This window comes from Corvus moneduloides, chromosome 4 (assembly GCF_009650955.1).
Source record: "Corvus moneduloides isolate bCorMon1 chromosome 4, bCorMon1.pri, whole genome shotgun sequence".
NCBI classification, from domain to species: domain Eukaryota; kingdom Metazoa; phylum Chordata; class Aves; order Passeriformes; family Corvidae; genus Corvus; species Corvus moneduloides.
Genome location: NC_045479.1, coordinates 36,516,387 through 36,539,771, shown reverse-complemented (window position 1 = coordinate 36,539,771; position 23,385 = coordinate 36,516,387). Strand labels below are relative to the sequence as shown.

Sequence of the window (23,385 nt, the reverse complement as noted above, 5' to 3'; positions counted from 1 at the left end):
CTGCCTGTTGTAAGCTTGAAATCCAGAAGTTTTCCCACTGACCTGATGCTAATAGATCTGTCAGTACAATATCTCAGCTCCAATTACAGGAGTTGTTGGAGGTATTATTGCTCTGTTTCTACTGTGTGTGTTATGTCAATGGTAGTGTAATCCCCATCCTCATGCACTGTCTAGTAAACCATGGTGATCTGTGTGATGTGGGTTAATTGAAGGGAAAGGAAGTCCTGTGAATCAGTGGTAATAGGCATTAGCAGATTATAATGTTTTATTGGCTCCTCATTACACAAGCTTTGAAATCTGAAGATGACTTCCTTACAGAGATGGGGGGGCTGGGAAGAAGGATCTGCGTTTCATATCAGCTGCCATACCAAGCTACCCTCAGGCTAGCATATTTGCCCCCCCCTTTTGGATCTCACTTTGTCTTAAAAGGTGGTTAATTTATTTTTTTGTGTTGTAGCACTATTAATTTTTGCCTTTTGGAATAGTTTGAATGCAATGTGTGTTAAAAAAGGCAATGAGAGCTTAGTTTTATTTTGGGTAAGGGCTCTTACTGTTGGGGAAGGCTAAAGAAAAGACATCCTGTAAATGAATTAGGATTCATCAGTTTTAGTGACTGGCATGTTTCTTAATAACCCTTTGCTCTAATTGGCATTTTAATTAAAGATGACATTTTAATTGGTTATTTTACCAATTTAGCTTGGTTATTAGCATCAGCTACTTCTTTCATTACAGGTAATTTATCTATGCCATCTCAATATCCATACTAGATATTTTAAAATAGTATTTTGCTGTTCTGACAAAACTGAAATGCTTTTTTCTTGCTCCTCCAATGCAGTTCCTAGTGCTTGTGCTAGTCTGCAGTGTTTGCCGTTGAAAAAAGTGGACTTAATATATCCTAAGTAGTGCAGATGAACAAGAAAAATATCTCAATAGCAAATAACTATAAATTAATTATCACTGTTAGTACATTAAGTCTTTTCAATGCAAACCAACTGTGCAATATTAATTATAGCCTACCTGCCAGGTGCTGTCTAGCTATGCATTTTTCAGACACTTGAAATATAATCTGATAATTGTTTCCTTCACTATTCTTATTCCATCCTGGTTTTGTGTATGATCTTAATTTCATATTTTAAATTTGACATGAAGGTAAATAGAAAACATACTCTTAAATCTGTGATGCGGTAATAGGATATCCTTCTAGAAAGTAGGAGAGTGCAAAATATTCATAGGGAACAAAAAATGCGTGTAAGTACTGCATAGAAACTTCAAAAAACACCCAAATAACAAAAATAAAGCCAGGATTGGGCAAAGGTATGTGCTTAATAGGGTTTAATAATATTGAGATTTTAATTTCTCTTTGAAAAAAGATCCTTGGGTTGATTAGGAGAGCTGGAAGCTTCAAAGAAGCCCACAGGAGCTCAGCTGGGGCCTTGAATGGGCTTTGAAAATCCGAGCTTAAGAGAATTTAGCCTCAGCAGCTTTAGGTTCTCCATTATTATATTTTGCTTTTTAAGTAGCTGTCATGTTGTTGTCACCACATTGTGCCACAGATGATAGAAGTGTGGATGTAATGATTGTCTATTCTTTAAATGTGCCTTTTGAGAGCTAATTAATACTAAGCACTTGAAAATTGTCTGGCAAAGGGCATGATATAAATGGAATATATGAGAAAAAGTTTTTTATCATGAAAACAGCAAACCATTTCTAAATACTTGTGCAAGAGAACTAAGGGCTCCTCTGAGGTGCCAGATTGACAACGCTGCCTGATCCTGTACCCACAGAACATATGCACTGTGGGCAGCAGTACAGCAAGTTATCCTGCCTGTGCCTCTGCCCTGTCCTAGATGGCCTGCCTCCAGCTACCAGCTTGCCTCCTGGTTCTGCTAAAACTGACGTTTAATACCTGCTTTTGTGATAATAGCTTTTTTGTTTACTATGGGTGGTTGCCTGCTGTGAACAGGATGGAGACTATCTTCTCTGCATTTTGTTTTTTATTCTGTGCTAATGAAGGACATGGTGTTAAATGGTTTATCTAGCACAACAACAATTTTTATATAAAGGAAAGAGAACTCACAAAACAAGGTGAAGAAACGTGAATCTCATGGTCATTGTCATTAATTCTTTTCTCATTTCACGTGGAGATAGAAAATTGTCTTCTTGTAAGTGCAAATGGCTGCTAAGATGCTTTTTAGCCTGATTATAGGGGCTGGACCAGAAAGTGGTTTGCTTATAAAACATCAGCATTGTTTTGGTTATGTTTTATTTTTGAAAATATTATGCAGAGAAATGTCACTATAAGTACTTAATGAAAACAACTTCAGGTCATAAATTATAATATGGGTCTCTGCATTTTGACTATGTTATGCTGCTAACATCTGTTGTAAACTGCCCAGATAAGCTATCTTTGTTCCTAGTCCAATTTCTGTGAGGCAGTCATGGAAATGGGCTAAGTTTATTTGTTTCAATTCATTTTATTAAAGGGTGAGAATAAAAAAGGGGTAAGGATGGGGAGGCATGACATTGTTCCTTCACTCTTACAAATTAGTAGCATGTTCAAGGTAAACAAGTATGTTCGTAATACAGAGATTTAACCAGATTTTTAAAATTGCTTTAAACATAAGGTTTGGGTTTTTTTAACATTTGCAAATAACAGTTGCTTTTATGGCTCATCAGAAGAGAGCCTGATACTGCTCTCAGTGATGTTTCCTTCATGTATTAGTTGAGATATATTTAAAGCAGAATGTAATTGTTCCAGTTGAAGGTATTGATGTTTAGTGTGGGTGTCCAGCACTGCAATGGAGTGCTAATAAACCTTACTGATCTTAGAGCAAGAAGTTCCTCTAGACTGTAAATACTAGACTACAATTTGAACCTACTGAGAAGTTATGCATAGAAATATCTAGCTGAGAAAGTTAGGGATGGCTTTTTGTTAATAATTGTTTACAATATCATTGAGTGTATGTTTTATTGCTTACAAATCTTACTTACTCATCCCTATCTCAAACTTTTATCAAGCTTTTTGTTTGCTTCAGTTACACTGAATGACCAGGTAATGAATTTTCACACTGATTCTTGTGCAAAAGGCTGTGTTCTGCTTCCTATTATCTGGGAATATTGTGTGCATAAATGCTTAGCTGCTGAGTTAGACTGGTTTTCTTTCTGCTGTTGTTTTGGAGAAAGCTTATTCAAATGCTTCTGTAACCCCAAATATTTCACAGCTTTCCCTTTTATCTCTGTACTCAAGGGTTCAATATTAGAGATTCACTTTCTATCAGAGGACATCTGGGCAAAATAGTCTTGCAGCCAATCAATACTGCTCCTAATCTGGCAGGATAAAGCTGTGTGTTCCCTTCCACTCCAGGGGACTGCTTTTGCTGCCTGTGCAGCTCCCCACTGCCTGCCAAGACCAGACTTGGCTTGTTGATGCAGTGGTATGGGGAATTAGGCAGTGGGCTGCCAGACTAGTAAAAGCAGAGAGGCTCAAATTAAACAGAGATGTTCTTGATTTGTGGTGCTGGGAAGTATAGAAAGGTCTCTTTGTCTGAATTGCAATATCTGAGCTAGCTTGGTAGGCTGCATGGTAATACTTGTCTGTGATGACAGCAGGCATCTAACATGCCGGGGATTTAACACTCTCAGGCAAGTGCTTTCCTCCTTGTATTGGTTTCTGGTAAGGATGAGCTGTCACCTCTCAATGTGTGTAGAGAACAGAGGTCTCCTGAGATAAGGCTGTTCCTTATGCTTCCTGAAGAACCATTAAATTTCTATCACTGCAATGTGATCCATGCCTTGGGTAAAGACATTGTTTTCTGAGCCTATTCTTCTGTCCTAACCTCTACTCATATGATGCTATTTTTTTTTTTTTAAATCTACAAACAGCAAGAATGTAGAAATTTGTAAGTAGTAATAATTCGGTGTTTTCATGCAGAATCTCACAGTGACATGATGAAAATCATGCATTCTTACTGCATCACCTGGTATGTATAAGCCTTTGTAAAATGAGTCATCATTCATATCATGTTGCTTTGTATAAATTTGCTGGATTTGGGAAGCAGTGCTCAATTTTTAAAAACAAATCAATACTGTACCAGTATTTCAACATGTTTGTTAGTATCATCCAGTAATAGCTGTAACAATCTTTATTTTGGTTGAGGCTGTTTAGACTGCTCCATCTAAATCACTAAAAGAAAAAAATTGGTTTAGTTATGGGAACGTAACTGATGTACAATATAAACATTGAGATTTTGTATCTGTCTGAGATCTGTGTGCATGCTATTTAATACCAGTCATTGAATTTGTGTGTAAATTTACACTGAGTGTGTAAAAAAGTTTGGAGTATTTTTCTGCATAAAAATTGTACTTCATGGACATTTGCCATATATTTAAAAGCTTTTAAATGCTTTTAAATATGTTCAGGATTACCCTTTTACTCTGAAATGTTATCAGCCATCAAAAATTAACAGGACTGGGACATCTTTTTAGGGTGAAACTTTTTAATATTTGTGCACACAATTTTATAATGCAATTAATTACAGAAAGTTCTTCAGATAGGTGTTATTTCTGTGATAGATTACATAATGCATTTTACAGAACTGTTTCAGTCTTCTTTTTGCCAGTCTGAGCATCTGGTGAACAAAATAATTAAATTTGAGGTTTTAATTTCAGAAACCAGATTTTCTTAAAATGCATACTCAGCCCAGCTGCTAAACCTCTCCTTTGGAGTTTTTTCATACCTGATTTCTGATTATGTAAGGCAAATGGTAAATTTGGATTATTATACAGATGAGATACAAATATTATCCAGCAAAACACTGTTCACAGTCTGTGTGTGTTTGATCACAAGAAGCAATTGTGCTTATTTTGTCAATGTGGATGATCTCTGACCTTTGCATTTCTTTATCTTAAATGATACATATTCTGCGTGTTGATTACCAATAGTGTCCAGGAGACTGACAATATTTAGATGTAAATACCGCAGTACAAGCAGTGCACATTTGTGGTCTAATTCAGCAGTGTGTTTGTGACATGAATCACATTTTAATAATTGGGAGGGCAAATTACAAGACAGCTGTCTCAACAGAGAAAATAAGAATTGTTTGCATTGATAATTAGCATTTCTTTTTTCTTTAATTATTGCACATTTCAAACAGTTTTTTGGCACTTTTTGAAAGGCTGGAACATGTGTTTGTTTGAAAAGAGGAATAGAACCTCTGGTAGCTCACCTCGTCTCAGTTGTAGATCAGTGTTATAATCAATTTTAATTATTAATTATTCTTAACATAAAAGTTTTACTTTGATTTTCCACCCCATTCCATCAGGGTGGGAGAGAGCGAGAAAGGAGAGTTTGAGCATACAGCTGTATCATGCTTAATTTTCAGCTGGTCTTAAAATCACTACATAGATCCTGTAGTTAGCTTGGAAGAAGGAGGATTAACAAAAAGTGGAAACTCACTGTTACAGTTTAGCTTTCAGGATCTGAGGAAATTTTGCAGTACTATAAGATATTAAGAATTACTTAGATATGAGAAAAAAATCGAAAGTCCTACAGATGATGTAATTCATGCGGTAAGTAGTAGAAGATATTACAAATATTATTATAAAACATGTTGCAAACCGAGCCTTTGATTTAAATTTCTTTAATCTAGCTGTGTGACAAAGAAACACAGAACCCCTAAATATAAATGCAGGATATGGGTGAGGAGGGAACTTGTAGCTGGGTCAGGGATCCATGTTACGCAGATCTAAGGGGTGGTATTTACACAGGTGGAAGTCATAAGATTGTCCCACTTATTGTGTTTTCAGGGCAAGTAGTTGTATGATGTGATGAGGAGATTGTCAGTGTTATATTACAGAAATAGGCCAAGCTATGTCTAGTAAGACAAGACTGTGTCAGAAAAATGTTCTTCACGTGTGTCCTACTTCTGGCTAGGATAGAGTTAATTTTTTCAGTAGTTGAGGAGGTATGACTAGGAGGTTTGTCTATATCATCTCACATTCATTGCCTGGGGTTGGGAAAAGGGACTCTTGCTTCTGAGAAGGATGTTCCTTCCAGTGGTAGATGATGTGGTGGGGAAGAGCTACTTGGTATTTGATTATTGTTGCAGGCTTTCTGTGTAGATCCTTTTGTTGTCTTATACCTTTTCCTATTAATACTGTTGCTATTCCTGTTGATTTTCTTATCTCATTGCTCTTTCGAGTAAATGGTTCTTATCTCAACCCATGATCTATGCCTTTTGTCCTCGCAGTTGCAGGGGGAGAAGGAAACAAGTGCGGAGTGGTTTTAGCAGGACTAAGTTGGAGAATATCACTGGTAAACCACAACAAGGTTTATTGTTGACTTGAGTAGCTATATAATACACTTTCTTTAACATAAACAATGAAAAACAGGACAGTTTGAAGTACTTGTGGTGTATTTGTGCCTTTTGTACTTAAAAGGAATCAGGTAAGTTTTCGTGAGACTATTGAAAAACTATCTGCCAAGTCAACATTAAACTTCTAAGAAAGAAGAGGTATAGCTCTCAGTGAAGCAATTGTTGTAGGCAACTTTTTGTGAAAGGAGATATGTTTCCCCAAGAGTAGCTCAGTTACTGTGGCAGCCAGCATTTTCACCTGTGACAAACCAGAAAAGATCTGTTGTTCCTGTACATCCACTTTGAATGAAGAGATGGCTGGTAGATTACTTGTATGGGATTATTCCACTAGGATTTGATCAGATGTGTTGGTGTGTTTAGACTTTGTCGTTGTTTTGGGTTTTGTTTTTTGTTTTTTTTTTTAAACAGCTTCCTAACATTTGTTTGAATGTATGAGGCTTACATGTTCCATCCCTTAAGATGTGTAGTTTGAAGGAAAAGATTCCTCTCACTTGATTTCATACATACAGCAAAAATCTGTGCATTCCAAAGCCCTTTAGGTCATGATTCATCTCAGCTAGTTTGGATGAGAGGAATTCCATTCTAAAAATGCCTATTTATTTTCTCAAACTACAGAGAGACTACTGAGCCATGATTTTAGACTTACGCAACTGTTTGTTCAGATGAATCCAACCGAAGACTGTCTCATAGACACAGGATAATTTGGTGTACCTAGTGATGCAAATCTCTTTTCAAGTGGAGTGTGATGTTGTTCTTTGAGTACATTACTGTCTTGAGACAATTTAGGCATTCATGAGTGGACACATGCTCTAGGTAGACACAAAGACCTATTCTTCCCATAACAATTATTTCCTACATGTTACCTCAAACCCTTTTTAGTTCTACATTTTCAGTAGCACTTAAGACTCTCTAGATATTCCGTATTTCCAGTCCATGTTACTGTTAGTTAAAGCTCTTTTAATGTAACACTTCTGTCTTTGCGATTCTTGGGAACAATGGATATAGTGCTTTGACATCTTGAAATGCAGTTGTATATGTGGTACTTTCAAGGTCTATTTGAGTTTCACTTGAATGGACTGAGACTTAAGATAAGTCAAAAATCAAGGTTTCCTTACATACTCATATTAATAAAAGAAGATTTTTAATGTGTTTAAAATTGTAAGGTTACAATCAGTATGTAAAAATATATGGAGTGAGCAATTATCTATGTTGGTAAATATTGATACAAATTGCTTGAAGAATGTAAAATCCAGCTTAAAATTTAAGTCGGTATACCCATCCTTTGATAAACTTAGAGGTTTCATCTCTGTTGGGCTGTTTAATATTCTCATGTGGCAAGCACTGTGAGCTGTGTCACGTGGGAATTTAGGGTAATACCAGAACAAAGCATTAGAAAATACAATGTAGTAATGTATTCTACACTGGCAGACCAGGAAGCAATTTACCCAGAAGGTCTTTCCCAGCCCAAATTTAAACTTGCCTGTGATGCAGTGATTGTGAGGACAAACTTCTCCCATCAAAGGTCATCTTTTTAGTTAATGGTTAATACACCTACTGATGCTTTTTGTCTTCAAATATTTGAAATATTTTTTGTCACTCAGCTCTTCCTCTAAAAAATATTTACAGTCCTTTTGTATCCCCTTTCCCCCCCCCCCCTCTTTACCTCCTTCCCCCACCCCCAGTTAGCAGTCTCATTTAGTCAGTTGTCTCTGCTCTGCAGTCTCTAGGAGCTGTTGTTCCAGTCACATATTTGTTTGAATCAACTGATTTAATTGCAAGAGACTGCTCTGGACACAGATTGAATACTAAGGTAGCAGAGCACTCTTTGCAATCTTTGATCAGCACCTATATGTAATTTCTAGTGATGAGCATGGGGTTTACCTCAAAAGGCTGCCACTAAACAAATACTGAAATAATTAATAGGCAGCTTTTGAAGCACCTGTGAAATTGTCTGTGAGCATAGGTAAGAATTTTTGCTTTATCACTTGTAACAGGCATTCAGTTAAAAATGTTCTGAAAATGCAGCTGGATCTTTTATGCAATTGAGTTATTTAGAAAGTCCTGATAGATCAAGAGAGGATGTGTAATTTAATGTTATTCTTAAGTTTTAAGGATTTAGTTTTATCACACTGGGGAGTATGAGTTCTTATTTCCAGTAAAATAGGGGAGGTGGATTTAACTGTTTCAGGTAAGAGTAACCGGTGAACCCTCAGTATGTTGTTTTTGTGTTTGAATATATAAATTGCTCAAAATAGCAACATATGTGAAACTTGGTGTACTCCTGTTTATCACATTCACAGCCTATGAACCTGAGAGAAAACCTCCCCTTGGGCTGCATTCCATTCATGGATGGTAGCAAAGTTTTAACGTACATGGGGTATTGCAAAATACCAGATATATTAGTCTCCATAGAGCTACCATATATCTACATATTTCCCAAAGCCCAGGGCCTTTTTCTTCCTGGAAATTTTGTAAAGTTCACCAAAAGTGTTTAGTAATTTTTTTGAGATTTCTTATGTCTTGGTAATCTGGTTAGAACAATAGCTGTAAATGATTAAAACTCCCAGAAGATCGACCACTGCTCAGACACAGGTCAGCTGCATCTCTTTTCAGCATGCCAATCAAAACTTAAAAGCAAGAAAAATGAAGGCTTAATAGCTCCCTAGGAAACAAAATTTCAAAGGTATGTGAGCTCTCTGCTATTTTTGATTAGCCTTTCTCTTTCTCATGAGCCTCATAAATAGTTTTCTTGCATAAAGACGTTGCTTCAGTTAATGGGTCAGAGCAATTTAAGATCCATGTAGGTGTACTCGCATTGTTTGATTGAACTGTATTTTCTTGCTTGCTCTTTCCATTGTATACCTAGAATATGAGAATATGCTTTCTATATTCCCCTTGATTTCCACCTCAGTGTTGTCTTTCTTTCTCGTATTCCACCCATGTTTTTGGTAGGTTTTGAGAATATTTTCGTATCTTCTTTTTTAAGGTAGCTCTTCTGTTATACATGCAGAGTTATAAAAAAGAATACAAATATTGCCAAGTATTTAGCATGTAAATAAATAAGGAATATTCATTCTTCCTATTGTTTCCCAAACATTAAAAATGTAAAAGCTACACCATACTGTTTTAGTCTATTTCAGTAGTACAGAGGAACATTCAAAACAAGTTTGAATAAAAATGGAGAAATATTCTACTGAAACCAGAGGTCAAATTTATATAACTCTTCAGGTGGAATTTGTCCTTTACAGCAGGTCTGCAGAAGTGCTGTAAGGCACAGTGAAATGTAGGCGTTTTATGAATCTCTTAAGAGACTGCATATGTAGCAGGGCAGTGCTGGGTAAGATAACCAAATGTCATTTGGGTCTGGTGCTCAGTTATGTACAGAGTACTGTGCGTGCAACACAACTGTCATCCCTCACAACAAATCTTTAGGAGACATTATAGTAAAAGGCTAGACTGGACTATCTCTTAAAAATATATTTTGTGTTCCCTTTCTTATGCTTCTTTATCTCTGATACTCAGTGGCAAAAGAATTGGATGATGGAAAAGGCATTCTTGTCTCGTACTGGTTCCAAGCCTGAAAAAAAATTGTCATGTAATAGCAGCTCTAATTTCTGTAAGGAGAATTCAGCCTGTTTGATGGAGGTTGCTATGTAAGATAAAAAGAATTTGAGAAAACCAAAAAGATTTTAGTTGCTGTACCATTTATAATAATGCTTTCTGAGAATAGAACAGTCTCATATATATGTGTGTATATATACATAATTTTTAATTCATTTTTTCTAGTGCATTGTGTGCACCAGTGTTAATTTGTGCATTCAGTCTGATGATTTTGAGGCAGCTGGCATCCTTTTTTGCAGAAAAACATTGCAAGGATGTAAATGTTAGATTGCTCTTTATCTTTTTTTTAAATCCATAAAAATCTGAAAATAAATGTTTTAATATACGTTGACTTAGAGCCAGGAACAATGCAAACGGTTGTAATTCTATCCTCACTGATAATGTGGTGGCTCCACATAGCATTCTATCCTGAAGAGGAGTTCTCCTCTATGAAGAAATGTAGAGGATAGGGTAACACCACTTACAGAAATAATACAAAATGTTTCAGCCACGCACTTAATAAAGGAAATATCATCTCTAGACTTGTCCTTATGGGGTCACTTTTTATCTGAGTAAACACCATTTCATTTATTAGAAAGAGCTGAAACACTGCAGCTTTTTGTATTGCCATGAATCAGGCGTGTGTTTGGAGCAGAATTAATTTTGTATCAGAATAAATAATTCTGTAGGCAAGCATCAGTGCTTAGAGATATTTTTTTGGCTCACCACCTGCCTTCCCAGACTGCTTTTATCTGGTGCAGACAAGCCTTTCTATGGCACTTCTATCATACATGTTTGCAGAGAAGAGATATTGGCTTCTTATTCTGAATGCTGGCTAAAAGCAGTGTTCTCTGGCATTGCTCTCAAATCCTCCAAGAGTCAACATCATCTTCTTTTTCTGATAACTCTTTGTGTGCCTGATCATAATGTTTGAAGTTAGACCCATACAGAGACCCTTCATGCTTTTTCCCTGTGGAAAAAGACTACAAAGAAAGATAAGCTTTCATGGTTAGTTTTTAAGGCCATTGTGAAACTACTGTTAAGGGTAAATTATTAGAGCCACACTGGGGTGCCACATCACCTAGAAGTTTCATAGGAGCATATCAAGCCTGGAAGTTACATCCCTGGTATTCCTGACCTAGCTATCTTCAATGTGAAGCTGAATAATTTTGCAGAATGTTAGTGGTGAGCCTTATTTTTATTGCCTGAACTATCAACCTGGAGGACAGTGGGGCAGAGCATGCCTTGCACAAGATGTGCCCACTGCCAATCTCAAGGGAGTCAGGGTGTCTTGACACTTTCCCACCATTTCTCTCAGCAATGCTGCCATCCCTGGCATTGGTGGACCAGAACAAAGGCTGGTTTGTATCTGGGGCTGGCTTTAGCTGTACACTGAGATTTACAGATAGCACTTGCTTTGGGTCCTGGCATAGACACTGTTGTGTTTGAAACAGGTAAATGAGTATTGTCTTCAGTTCGTTCTCCCTCCCAGGCCCCAAATTCCACATCTATTATAACTGCACATAAACTAGAAGGTCCATTTAAATAATGAGCTATTAGTACTGAAAATTGCTGGTTTGTCCTAAAATTTGCACGGCATTTCCTATCAGCATACCCAGAAAATAATTTCTCTGTTTAGATTTCCAGAATTTTTTTAATAAAAACATAACTATCTTAAGCATAAAACACTATCAGCACTGCTTATAATACCCAGGATGCAATTCAGTAGACTTATCCTGTACACAAACAAGAAAATTAGAAAAGCACAAATTGCAGTCACAGTTTTATACCTAGAGCTGCCTCAAAGTTGCTTTATTGGTATGGCAAAAGCTGAGTATGTCCACGTGGGCACAATAGGATTTTGGAAAAGAAAGTAATCTGTTGAGTCTCTAACGTAGCCCTCATTCCCACCTTTGGCAATGATAACAACCACGCAGCAGTGTTTTGGTGTGCAGCCTCCCAGGCAGCCACTAGAATGCACCTTATGTGCTCATGTAGTTTTAATACATCTGAAGGTCAATGAGAATGGGAAGAAACCTAGGAAAAAAACTCATTATCTGAATTTTTCCTACAGCTGTACAGCAACTTTTTCATTGTAGATTTTGTAGAACCATTAAAACTGAAACAGTAGTTGCTTACAACTCACCCTCCCTGAACCTTCTTCTCGACCAGGTTGATTTGCAACACCCAGACTCTGTAAAGATATTTATGTTAACTTCCACCAAATTTTACCGAATGTGCCACTTAAAGGAAAATATTATTATTATTACTACTATTGCTACATGGAAAAAGCTTGCGGAGAGCTTGAAGATTCTGGTTGTTTTCTGAAAATTCTGTCAGTGTAAACTTATCAAGAACTATCTGTGTTGATAATAAGGGCAGTATAGAGAGGATGATTCTCAGAATATATCCTGGTGGTTTTCCCTACTAGTCTATCAGTAACCTGTAGCTTACAGTGAAGTAAAAAGTTATTTCAGGCACATTTCACCTGACTTAAGTCCACCTGAATTTAAGGCAAGTATTTGAGGTACTTAAACCAGAAGTTTCATCATCTTGAATGCTTTCTGTAGTTTCTTTAGAGGAGGAAGTCACTAACCTCCCCCCATCATCACAAATATTTCAACATAGTATTTTCCTCATTGTGTTGTTTAGCAAGAAAGTCTAAGGATGTTCCTGACTTGGATAGCTTGCTCCACTTCCTTTAGGCCTGTGTTTGTACTGTTAAATGCATCTGGAAGACTATTTTACTCTAAGTGTCTGTAAATTATTAGAAATTGTTATTGAATGACTTTTTTGTGTCTGTTAAGAGAATAAAATAGTAAAAAAGCTCTAAATCATCGTGACTTATATTTCTAGGTGACCTAGTAAAAATCTATTATTTAGTGTGTGATCATCATGCTGTCTAGGACTCTGGATGTTTTATTCTGCGATTTGTGTGTATGTTAAATACCAGTGTAAAATGGTAAATAATAAATTGGATGCCACTGTAAAAAAAAAAAAAAAAATTACCAGCCAAGAGCATTTAATTACTTGTTTATGTTGAAAAGGCTGAAGACCATGGAACAGTGTGCTGAATGGAACAAGCAAGAGTTGCCACCCTGTGCTTTGCATGTTAAAAGTAATGAGGGCAGCCCAAACAAAATTATTTGCATTCTGTCCAACTTTGGCTTGAAAACACCATGCAGTTTCACAGAATAGCTTAATTGCCTAGCATAGCTTAATTGCCAGGCATGGAAAGTAATAAAATTCACATGTCTGACCACGAAATGAACCAGAGAAAAATCAGAGGAACTGCTGGGTTTAAGCAGCTTGGTTTTGACTTATCTTGGCTATGTAAGTGTTATAAGCATAAATCCAGATGTTGATCCCTGCCAGCGGTATCTCATGTTTCATCTTCCTGCATCCTGGCATTATGGTTTTGTGCATTCTGTGGATCTGGGAAACTGTCAAATGGGGGAAATCACAGGTGGGGTGGGAATAGGCTGCACCTGAGAGTGATATCTGGCTCTGTCCTGCTGTGCATCAGATTCTGTGGAAACAGAGTGAGAAAAGCTAGGTGTGCTTGGGAAGGTGATAGCATACTATTGAATCTGATCTGCTTCTTAATCCAATAAAATCCTAAATTTATGGAAGATTTTAACAGCATAGTTTTAATGACTGCTTCCTATTTTATGGGCAGTTAATGCCTTAGTCTTGTTTTTTATTTCACTGACTTTCCCAGGATGCCCTAATAATGAATAGAAAAACGCTCTCTAAGCATCTGAGTTTACTTTGGTGAGCATGTTTATAATACACTGCGTAGCTGCAGAAGGAGGTGATTCTCAAAAATTAGAATAGCAAGCAAAATTCATTATATGCTGGTAAGATGTACCAGGCTAAAGTTGTGTTTGGGTAACAAGCTATCTGGGTATGTGTTCTCTCATATAGCATCTTAGTGTACAATTGTTTATATTCCTGCGATTTTCCAAGGCGAATGCATCTTCTGTTTAGTTATTTTTGGAAAGGACTTGTCCCTGTTGCTTGATTAGTCCTGTATTGCTATCATGTTCAATTGTATATGAAGATGAAAATAGGTAAGAATAGGTGCTTCACATTGTAGTGTTGAGAATAATTACAATTTTGTTTCTTGTTGGAACACTCAGTCTGGGGAAGAAATTGTATCTCATAGGGCACTGTGCTATCAGTGCTTCTTTGTATCAATATTGATCTCTTGATTTTGTCTCATTGTGTCTATCTCGCCCTTGTGTCTTTCTCCTATTTGTAACTGGATCACAATGAGAAAGCTTAGGGGTGGGATGAGGTATTTTAAGGAGGATTTTGTTGGTCCATTTTTTATTTAGTATTTTAGATAAATAGTCTTTGCTTTTCTCTTTCCTATATTTTTTCCTTTACATTGGTAGCTGGAATTCACTAGCTGTTCTGAGTTGAATACTCTATGCCCACAGTGATGCAGAGGGGAATGAATGGGATCATATATTATTTCATCCTGCCAAGTACTAAATGAAACTCCAGTATCACTTAACAAAAACAAACAAACAAAAATACAACAAAAACAAACAAAACCACAAACCCAAACCAAAACTAAACAAAAGAAAAAAACACCCCAAAACAAAACCACCAAGACAAAAGCCATGCAAAATCCACACTCACACCCCCGTAGTGAAGACAGATAATCAATCAGTTACAGTGTGACAGAAAACTGTAAATCAATCTTGATGATTTTTTTTTTTTTTTTATCTCAACAGGTCTACAGTCAGGATGTAACCTCCTGTAAAATGGAAACCTGTGAAGAAAGATACAGATAGCAGTTGGAGTTAAAAGTGGTAGTTGACTATTTCTCTTCTTAAGCATCAGCTCTTTAAAACGCTATGGTGATTTGGAAAGTCTCAAGAGTGAACTGCAAAGTTTTCCTCAGCTCAATCAATGCATTTCTTATTCATTTCTCCAAGTCATTGATGTTCAGAGATGGTGTGTGATGGAAAAAAGCACCATGTTTCTGTGTTTGTAGCCCCTGTTTTTTGGATTAGTTTGCTGCATTGCTGAACCGATTTCATTTTGAAGGGCAAGGAGTGAATGTGATGGATTTATCTTCAGAGATGAACAAACATGGAAGGAATCCAGTAAGTCATAAACTAGAAGATCAAAAGAAGGTAAGATTGGTTTTAATTATACTTAATTATATTTGAATGACTTGCAAACTTGTTGATGACTTCTAGGAAACTGGAAATGAATATGCTTTTGAGGATAGAGTAGACTCTACGCTGACACAATATTGCAGTACAGAAAACTCTCTGAATTTTTCTAGCAAACTGTCTGTCAAAACCTGTACTTGCTGACCTGCTGATCTGAAGCAAAAATCTGACATCAGCCTAAGACAGTGTGAGATCATTGTTTTTTACTATGCATGTGTGGGTAGATACCCTTCTCATTCTGTTCTGTGAGTAGTTCTGGATAATGTATTTTTGTTCAATTTTTATCCTTCAGTATCTAAGGCAGTTTAAGCATGTAAATTCATGCTTCCATGGTATGGGAAGTTCTTTCAGAAATCCTGCAACAGACTATCCTAAAAATTTAACCTTCTGTATTCATGTCCTTTACTTACTCATACTATGGTCTAGAAATATTTCCAGTGCCTATTTCATGAACCTCAATTTGATGCCTTAATTTCTTTGGGGGATGATAGAAAGACCCGTGTTTTATTGGTCTTTTGGTATTACATTAATGGATTTTTCCTGAAAAAACGTTTTGTTTGCTTAGTTTTGTGGGTTTTCTTAATCTCTAGTTTATTAAAAGTTCAAAACACTCTAATTTTCTTATTGCCTGGGTTCTAAGGTAAGGCCTGCACTGATTGGCAGCCAGCAGAGAGAATATATTCCGATGTACCATCTGAGGCTGTGGTGTGCTTCATACAATGCCTTAAAGTGAGATTTACTGGCCTCTTAGAGTTATTGCATAGGTTCAGTGGGACTGTCCAAATAATGTATTGAAGTGCAGGTTATCTGCTTCATTATTACACAGACTTATAATAAATGCTTTTGGCTTGGGTCACCTTTTTTTTTTTTTAATTTTTGGTATGAATGTTTCTGTCTAATGTTTTAAATAATTTTGATCTTATTTGGGAAAAAGTAGAAACTGGTATAGTTTATGGACAACATAAAACAATTTTAAATCCTATAAAATCAAATACTTGGTTTTAGTGTCTCCGAGATTTGTATGTATTAATCTAAGTCATTAAGTCATAGCCGATAACCCTCTAAAGTGCAGAGAATTGTAGGAAATATACTATGCTAACACACGGTGAAATTATTGCAGAAAACATATTCAGCCTTTGAGCATTTTTCATGTAATGGAGAAGAGGGAGAGGTATATGATAAAAGATTATTAGTTTACAGCATGGGACTTTCTCCACTTTATAATTCCCACCCTTCTGTGGCACAAAAGAAAAGCTGAGAAATGTTACATTAATCTCACTGTCTGGTGAACTGTTTTCTGAACCATTATTTTGTGACCTGGAACCAAGTATGCTCGAGTCCCCTTTTCCTCCAATCCCCCTCTTGTTTTAAAAGAATTTTTTTCCCATCATGTCTAATGCCTGCAGATTCACTCCTAGACACTAACTCTTTGGATTGCTTAGGAGGAGAAGGTTTGTTTCAAAGAGGATCTGTTGTACCTCAAGGTCAAATCTTTTCTTTGAGCTAGTCTGTAGATATTTTATCCATCTGTAGAACTATGCAATGACCACCAAAGGCTCTGCAGCTGCTAAGAGACTCTGCTTTTGTGCTGTGGTTGATGCTGAAGAAGTAAATGTGATGATAATAAACAGAAGACTTGTTAGTTTTCATTTCCTTCAGGGATCTTTACTAGCAATTGAATATCATTCGTATGCTAATATCATTATAGAAGGCTAATATTAAAAAAAAAAAAAAGGGTTTAAAGGTGGTGGTGAAACATAAGAAGTGAAACATAAGAAGTAGTAGTTATTTGGCTCTTTTTGCTGCATTGTCTCTAAAGCAAAATTTTAAATAAACAGATCACTTTAGGAAATATTGTCTGACTTACTGGCTGCCATGGGTCCTGTAGTTGCCCACTACCTGGATCAAACTAGGCAAGAGTCAAGCTGAATTTCTTGGATGCCTTATGTCCTTTCAATAAATAAAAAAATATTGTATTCTTGAAAGACTCAACTGTTGTGTAACTGTAGAATATATTGTTACTGTTTTCTGCCTGAGCAATTTAGGAAAAAAGTCAAATTGAGGAAAAAAGCTCCATATAAGACTTCTCAGGTAGTTTTAGAAATGCAGACTGTGCTTTGGGATGTAACTTGTCTAATAATTTTATAGCTATGCTATATATATAATAGCATAGGGTTATTTTTCTGTGGTCTGGATTTGTGTCTGAACAACTATATTTAAATCATTTTTCATATTACTAGTGTGTATGACACTCAAATATACTCCTTGGCTCAAAACCCATCAAATGCTGTCACCTGCATTTTAAATAGGTGCATACTTCTCTTGTGGCTGCAGAACTGTCAAGTTCCTTATCCTTCCTGTAGCTTCAGGATGCAATGACATTTTTATTGATTTCTGCAATAGCCTGCTTATGTTTGTGGGACTGGCAGGTGTTGCTGGGCTGATGCTCACAGTCTAAGATGTAGCTTAGTCATGAAGTGTGAGCTTTTGGTAGCCATGTGGAAGCAGTAGTCTGATTTTTGTGGCTGAAGTGTTGGGAAAAGGAGGGAGGCAGGCTACTAGTGCAGAGAAGGAAAAAGGTTTTAGAAAGACCATTGTAATTAATTTGACCTCTTACAGAAAACAGGCATAGGCCTTCCTTCTACAAATTCTTCTATCTGGATGCAAAGCCTCAGGAAACTGGGAATGAGCTGGAACAGGTAGTTCTGGGATGTCCATCATTTTTATCTGCCCAAGGGCTATGTGTCCATGGTATCTCCATCCAAAAGATGCCTTTTTTCCTCCAGGCTTGATGTGCCAGCCATACAGCTTCATCCATGTAGAGATTTCAGGTTAAATGCTGTGCTTCAGCATCTGTTTGCCCTTTCCACAGTGTACTGTGATTTCTTATTTAATAAATATGATAAAGCTAAAGGCTTTAGGACAGAAATGTCAATAAGTAGCAGATCTATATATTGCTGTTTACAGTATGGTGTGCAAGTTCATGATTTTAGCACATCGCAGAGAGAGCCACCAACTAGCCTTTTGAATAACAGATTTCTCTAGACAACTTGTTGCAAATAACCATTTTAAAACCTGAAAGAGGCTGTCTTTTCTATCTGCATTTCACCATTCAGAAGGGTTCTTCTGTTTTCAAAATCAACATTGCAATTTGTGATCTGCCACATACATGGTTTATGCTAGCCAATCTGCGAAATGCATATTCAGAATTTCCTGACTACTCCAGTTATTTAATTTTAATGTTTTCCCTACAAGAAAGTCCCATTGTGGCCATTTCTTTGACAGACTATCCAGGTTATATTGTATCTTCAAAAAACACCTGCTTGCTGCAGGCAGGCAAAGCCAAGCCTTAGAATGATGCTGCAGCTGTGGCCCTGCTGAAGTCTGGCGGCTGGGGGTGGGAGCCTGACGGTGGTTCACTGTGGGCGTGCGGATGTCTGCGAGGCAGCACACAAGTAAACAACACAGGTTGCTGTATCCTCAAAGATCATTTATGTACTTGATCATGCATAAAGCTGTAAAACTGTTTCAGAATTATAAGAATGTGCAAAATGCTTCCCAGTAACAGTAATACTCTGTGCCTTAAAGGTTTGGCATATCTGCTTTGTCTGCCAACTAATTTACTGCTTTCTGTTCCACAATGTCTAGGGTGTTTCAGACAAGCCCTCTGAGTCCCTGTCCTGATACATACTAAAAGATGTGTACCTGGATTTGAAATCCATTATGCAGAATACAATAGGAATGATATTGTTGCAGAATTTCTTGTTTCCACAGTAGGAGACTTTGTGCCTTTGCTGACACATTTTATCCATGTCTTGGAATTCTGCACACCCAGAATTCTTGCTCTGGGCACAGGGATAGTTTTTCATCACATTTCTTTTAAACTCTTTTGACAGAAGGCCTTGATCCTTCTGTTTAGATATGGATCCAAACCAAATGAAAATGGAGGGTAGTTTTTAGCACTGCACCACCTCCTCCACAAAGATATATATGAGAAAGCTAAATATGAGAAAGTATAAGAATCTCTGTTGTTTTCAGAACAAATGACGTTGTTTTCTTGTCTTTCTTTTGGTAGGCAGATGAGCCACTTTACTCGGAGGGACTTTCAAATAATCACCAAGGCTCTGTTACTGGGCAATAATTAAATATAATTAATTAGCAGAAATAACCAAACAAGCTTTGTCTAGTGTTAGATGTTTTGCTGATCTCTCTGGTAGCCATTTGGAGTTTAATTAAAAGTCCAAGAATCAGTCAGATATTGCTTGATAGGATAAAATAATAGTTTACTGTCAAAAGCACCAGGCGGTCTTGATATGCAATCCTTTAAAAAAAACAAATCAAGAGAGAGGGTATAGAAGGGACAGATATAACAGGAATAATCAGCATGTGCACCACACTGTTCCTCCATCCCCTGTCTCCTTTGTCCTAGTCAATATTCAGTGCACGAGACAACATTTCAGGAAAATCAGATGTTGTCCTCACGAGGCAGTGGGGCCAGAAGCATAATTTGTTCTCCTGAACACTCTTCTACTGCTGTGTCTGTGCTCCCCATTTTCACACTTCAGTTCTAATTTTTATGACTAAATCTGTAGTCATCCAACAAGTGTTTTGAAAAATAATGACATGACATCTTGTGCAGGCCAGAGTTGTTGCTATTCTTGTTTAATAGTGCATTTTCATTTGAGGACCTGGGATCTGAATGATGTTGCTTTTTATGTGAACGAGAAGGTTGATTTCTCCCATTTTGTTTCTATTTCTCTCCGAGGCTGCTCTGAGCTTTCTCTCCCTTCATGCACTCCAGCCCCTCCTACACATATATACATATACATGTATATTCTGTGCAGCTCTTGTCCATCTGCTCCTCTGTGTCTGTCAGGAGATGCTTTGCAAACAGCTGGAGGTCTGCAGATCTGCTGAAGAATCAGTGATTCACTAAGCTCAATGTTCACTCTTATCCCGTATTGCACAACAACTGGCAGGGATTTTGTGGGGTTTTTATTAGGATATATATTAAGTGTTTTAATCAAAAATAGTGCAGCAAGGGAATGGTGAGGGGTCATCAGGGCTGAGGGAAGATATTTGTTCCTTTTTTGCTTTATTTCTTCGATACCCTAGAATTAGGCACAGATAAGAAGAGCCAACACAGCTGATAAGAAGAAATGGACTGTAGGGATAAAACTACAGTTGCTTTTTTATATCAACTTGTCATATATTACCTCTGCCATTCCTTTCCTTAAGCTTTCTCCCTCCATACTCCATGTGTTTTCTGTTTCAAAAGTTTTGCTAGAAAGACTTGAGTTATCTCCCTGCCTATCAAACCTCCCTGGGGCCCCACCACCTGACTCTTCTCACTTTCTGAAATTGTTCTGTGCACACTGCTAGGGAAGTTCAAATTTTAAAAAACCAAAAAAACAACACACAGTCTTAATAAATGGAGTTAAATATCATTTTATGAAATATGAATCCCATATTTAATAATGTATAAAATAAAGTCATGTCCTCTGCTGCATATTAACAGGGCTTTTTCTTCCTTTTGGAGAATCACAATGTAAATAAGATAGTACATATTTCTCTTTTATACTTTTTCATTGCCTTCCCCAAACCACTATTTGCAAGAAAGAGTTGATTAAAGGGAAGAATTTTGTCCCAGTGCTGCACCAAAACAGCTAAAAATTTAAATACTGATTAAATTAATTCTTTTCTTAAAATGATACTGGCTAGCTGGTTTTTTTATATTTTGTTAGTATGCCTCTGTTTTGTAGATGGTTGCTTTCCTTCCCAATCACTATCAGTTTTATCTTATAGTTGCTGCTATCAATGTGTGCCTGATAACTGAATAAAACTTGGTTTTATCCGGGAATACTAAGTAAAAATTGTACAGGGTGTCATCACTGCCTGGTTGGAAGGAGATCAGCTGCTTTGCAGCTGTTACTGCTGGCAGATTTTTGTGTAATCAGATAGCTGAAATGAGTGCTATTCTATATGTATGTATACAGCATGGCTTGGGATGTGCACTACAGAGTCGAGTGAGAGAAGGCGGTGGTGTCTCATTTGGGTTGGTTACTTCTCTCCCCACTGAACAAACAAACAGACTGACTGGTCTTGGTCTTCACTTAGTGCTAAAGGCATAGTTTTCAATTTCTACCAGTTACATTGCAAAGGTAGATTTAAGTGTCCTGTCTCAAATGGTCTTCTCTGTTTTGGAATAAGATACAATGGCTAAGAAGCAGGAAACAGTGAAACTGATGGAAATAGTATCTCATGATTATACAAGGTTCTCTAGAATTCCTTGAAGGTTACCAACTACTTGCACAGTTTAAATATGTCAAGTATAAAAGAAAACAAAAGACTAAAGGACTTTATACTATAAATCCTGTTTTTTGATTGCCTTTTTTAAAACAAAGCTCTTATTAGCTTCAGTACAAAGAACATTTTAAATGATAATAAATAGCTAAGCAAGTAAATGAAGCTTTCTTTTTTTGTCGTCTCTCTACAGTGGCATTGCAAAGCAAGGAAATCACTGTCATTGTTATTTAGTATTTTCCTGCTCTTAGCATTTTTATCTTTCAAAGTGTTCTGAATAATATTTGTTTATCTGCTTTTGTCCTGAAATCATCATCTTGGAAAATCTTACATACTTCAAGGATGAAATGCTGAACTAATCTGCAACCTTGTCCTATCTTTTATCTTTTAAGAAGGAGCACAAGCTTGAGAAGCAGTTGCATACAACACTATATAGTGGAGAATCTGAACCTGGCCTTCTAGCTGATCCCTTCTCCTGCACTGTGACATTGTCTCAGGAATTTTATCAGCCAACTTCATGAAGATCATACCTTCAGAAGGTGCTTTGAGGTTTCTGCCGTTTGAAATCTCACCTTCGTGATAGTTTCCAAAATAAGTGCATTAGCATTCAGCTATCCTTGCTGATTTTGAAAATATTTTCCTAAATTTTATCGATTATCCTGTATCAAACCACACATTTCGAGGAAATGCCTATTTTCTTGTTCCCCTTCTCTTGAGCTTGCACTTCCTATGGGATTCTTCACTATGTTGAACAGGCTTCATACAATAAAGATTAATAAAAAATGGCCAGATTTCCTCCCAAAATGTTGGAAGAAGTAAGTAAAAATCACTTGAACCTTCTGCTTATTCCAGTTCTGGACTAGATTTGAATCTCTGAAAGACAGAAAAATCACTAGAGCAATGTTGACATGGATGCAACTAAAGCTTTTTTTTTTTTCACTTTGATAATCTTTCTACTTTAAGTGAAAAGAAATGCTGTGTTTAGGAAGTATTTGGGCAAACCTGTTGTTGTTATTTTTACCACATTTGCATTGAGCTAGTTTCTTGAAATCACTCTGTAATGTTACCTTGAGATTTAACTGGATCCTAAATTCAGGTCAAGGACTCTGCGGCTTCCTAATTATCTCTGCAGTCTGGCAGTACAAGTAAAGCATTATAAGTGTTGTTGAATCTGTATGTCACGCAAGGAAGTCCTACTATTTGCTTCTCTAATTCCCCTGGAAGGCTAATTTTTGAAATTGGAAGGAGAAGCATCTGCTGCTACTGTATCAGAAGCAAATAAGTGAGGGGCTGTACTGCAGTGTGCCTTTGTGGGAGGGATATAAAGACCTCTTTAAGATTGCATTTTATAAACATTAAAGCAAGAAGTTTCTTGTGAAACTGCATTGTGTGTCTGCTTGTAGAGCAGAGTTAATAACCTTTTAAACTCATTTTAGATAGGCCTAGCCTAAAGCAATATATGACAGGACAACCTTGCCTGGTACTGTGGCTTTTAGCTTCTGAATAAAATTATCTGGTGGAAAATTGAGTGATTGCCAGCAACAATTAGTAGTCTCAAATTAAACTAGTTCTTGTTTTTTTAGATACGATATGTAAATGCACACTCTGAATTGAGAAAGTGAGAAAGGGTTGTATGAATGCAGAAATGATGCACAGAAAATTTGAAGCCTAGCTTCTACAAATGAGATTTTTTCCTAGGATTTTTGCATCCTTGCTAAAGGAAATACATGTGAAAACCTTCCCAAACCTCAAAACCTGTAGAATTAGGGACAAGGTATATTGTGAAGGTTGCATTAGTTTGTCATGTTAATTTTCTACTGCACACAGCCCTCAAATATGAATCTCTGGAGTCTGGGTATTGTACCAGAATGGAAGACTATGCTTTGCTACACCGTAACCTAAAGTGCCAGGGTGCA

The 23,385-nt window shown here is 36.9% G+C and overlaps 1 protein-coding gene across 2 annotated transcripts in view; it reads left to right on the top strand.

The window, feature by feature from the left end:
* NAV3 (neuron navigator 3) overlaps nucleotides 1-23,385 on the top strand; it is a 528,805-nt gene that overhangs the window by 119,401 nt on the left and 386,019 nt on the right. For both annotated transcript variants that reach the window (XM_032107870.1, XM_032107871.1), the window contains exon 2: nucleotides 14,720-15,124. In XM_032107870.1, coding sequence (XP_031963761.1) covers nucleotides 15,053-15,124 — 72 coding nt within the window. In that variant the 5' untranslated portion in view covers nucleotides 14,720-15,052. The remainder of the gene's footprint in view (nucleotides 1-14,719; nucleotides 15,125-23,385) is intronic.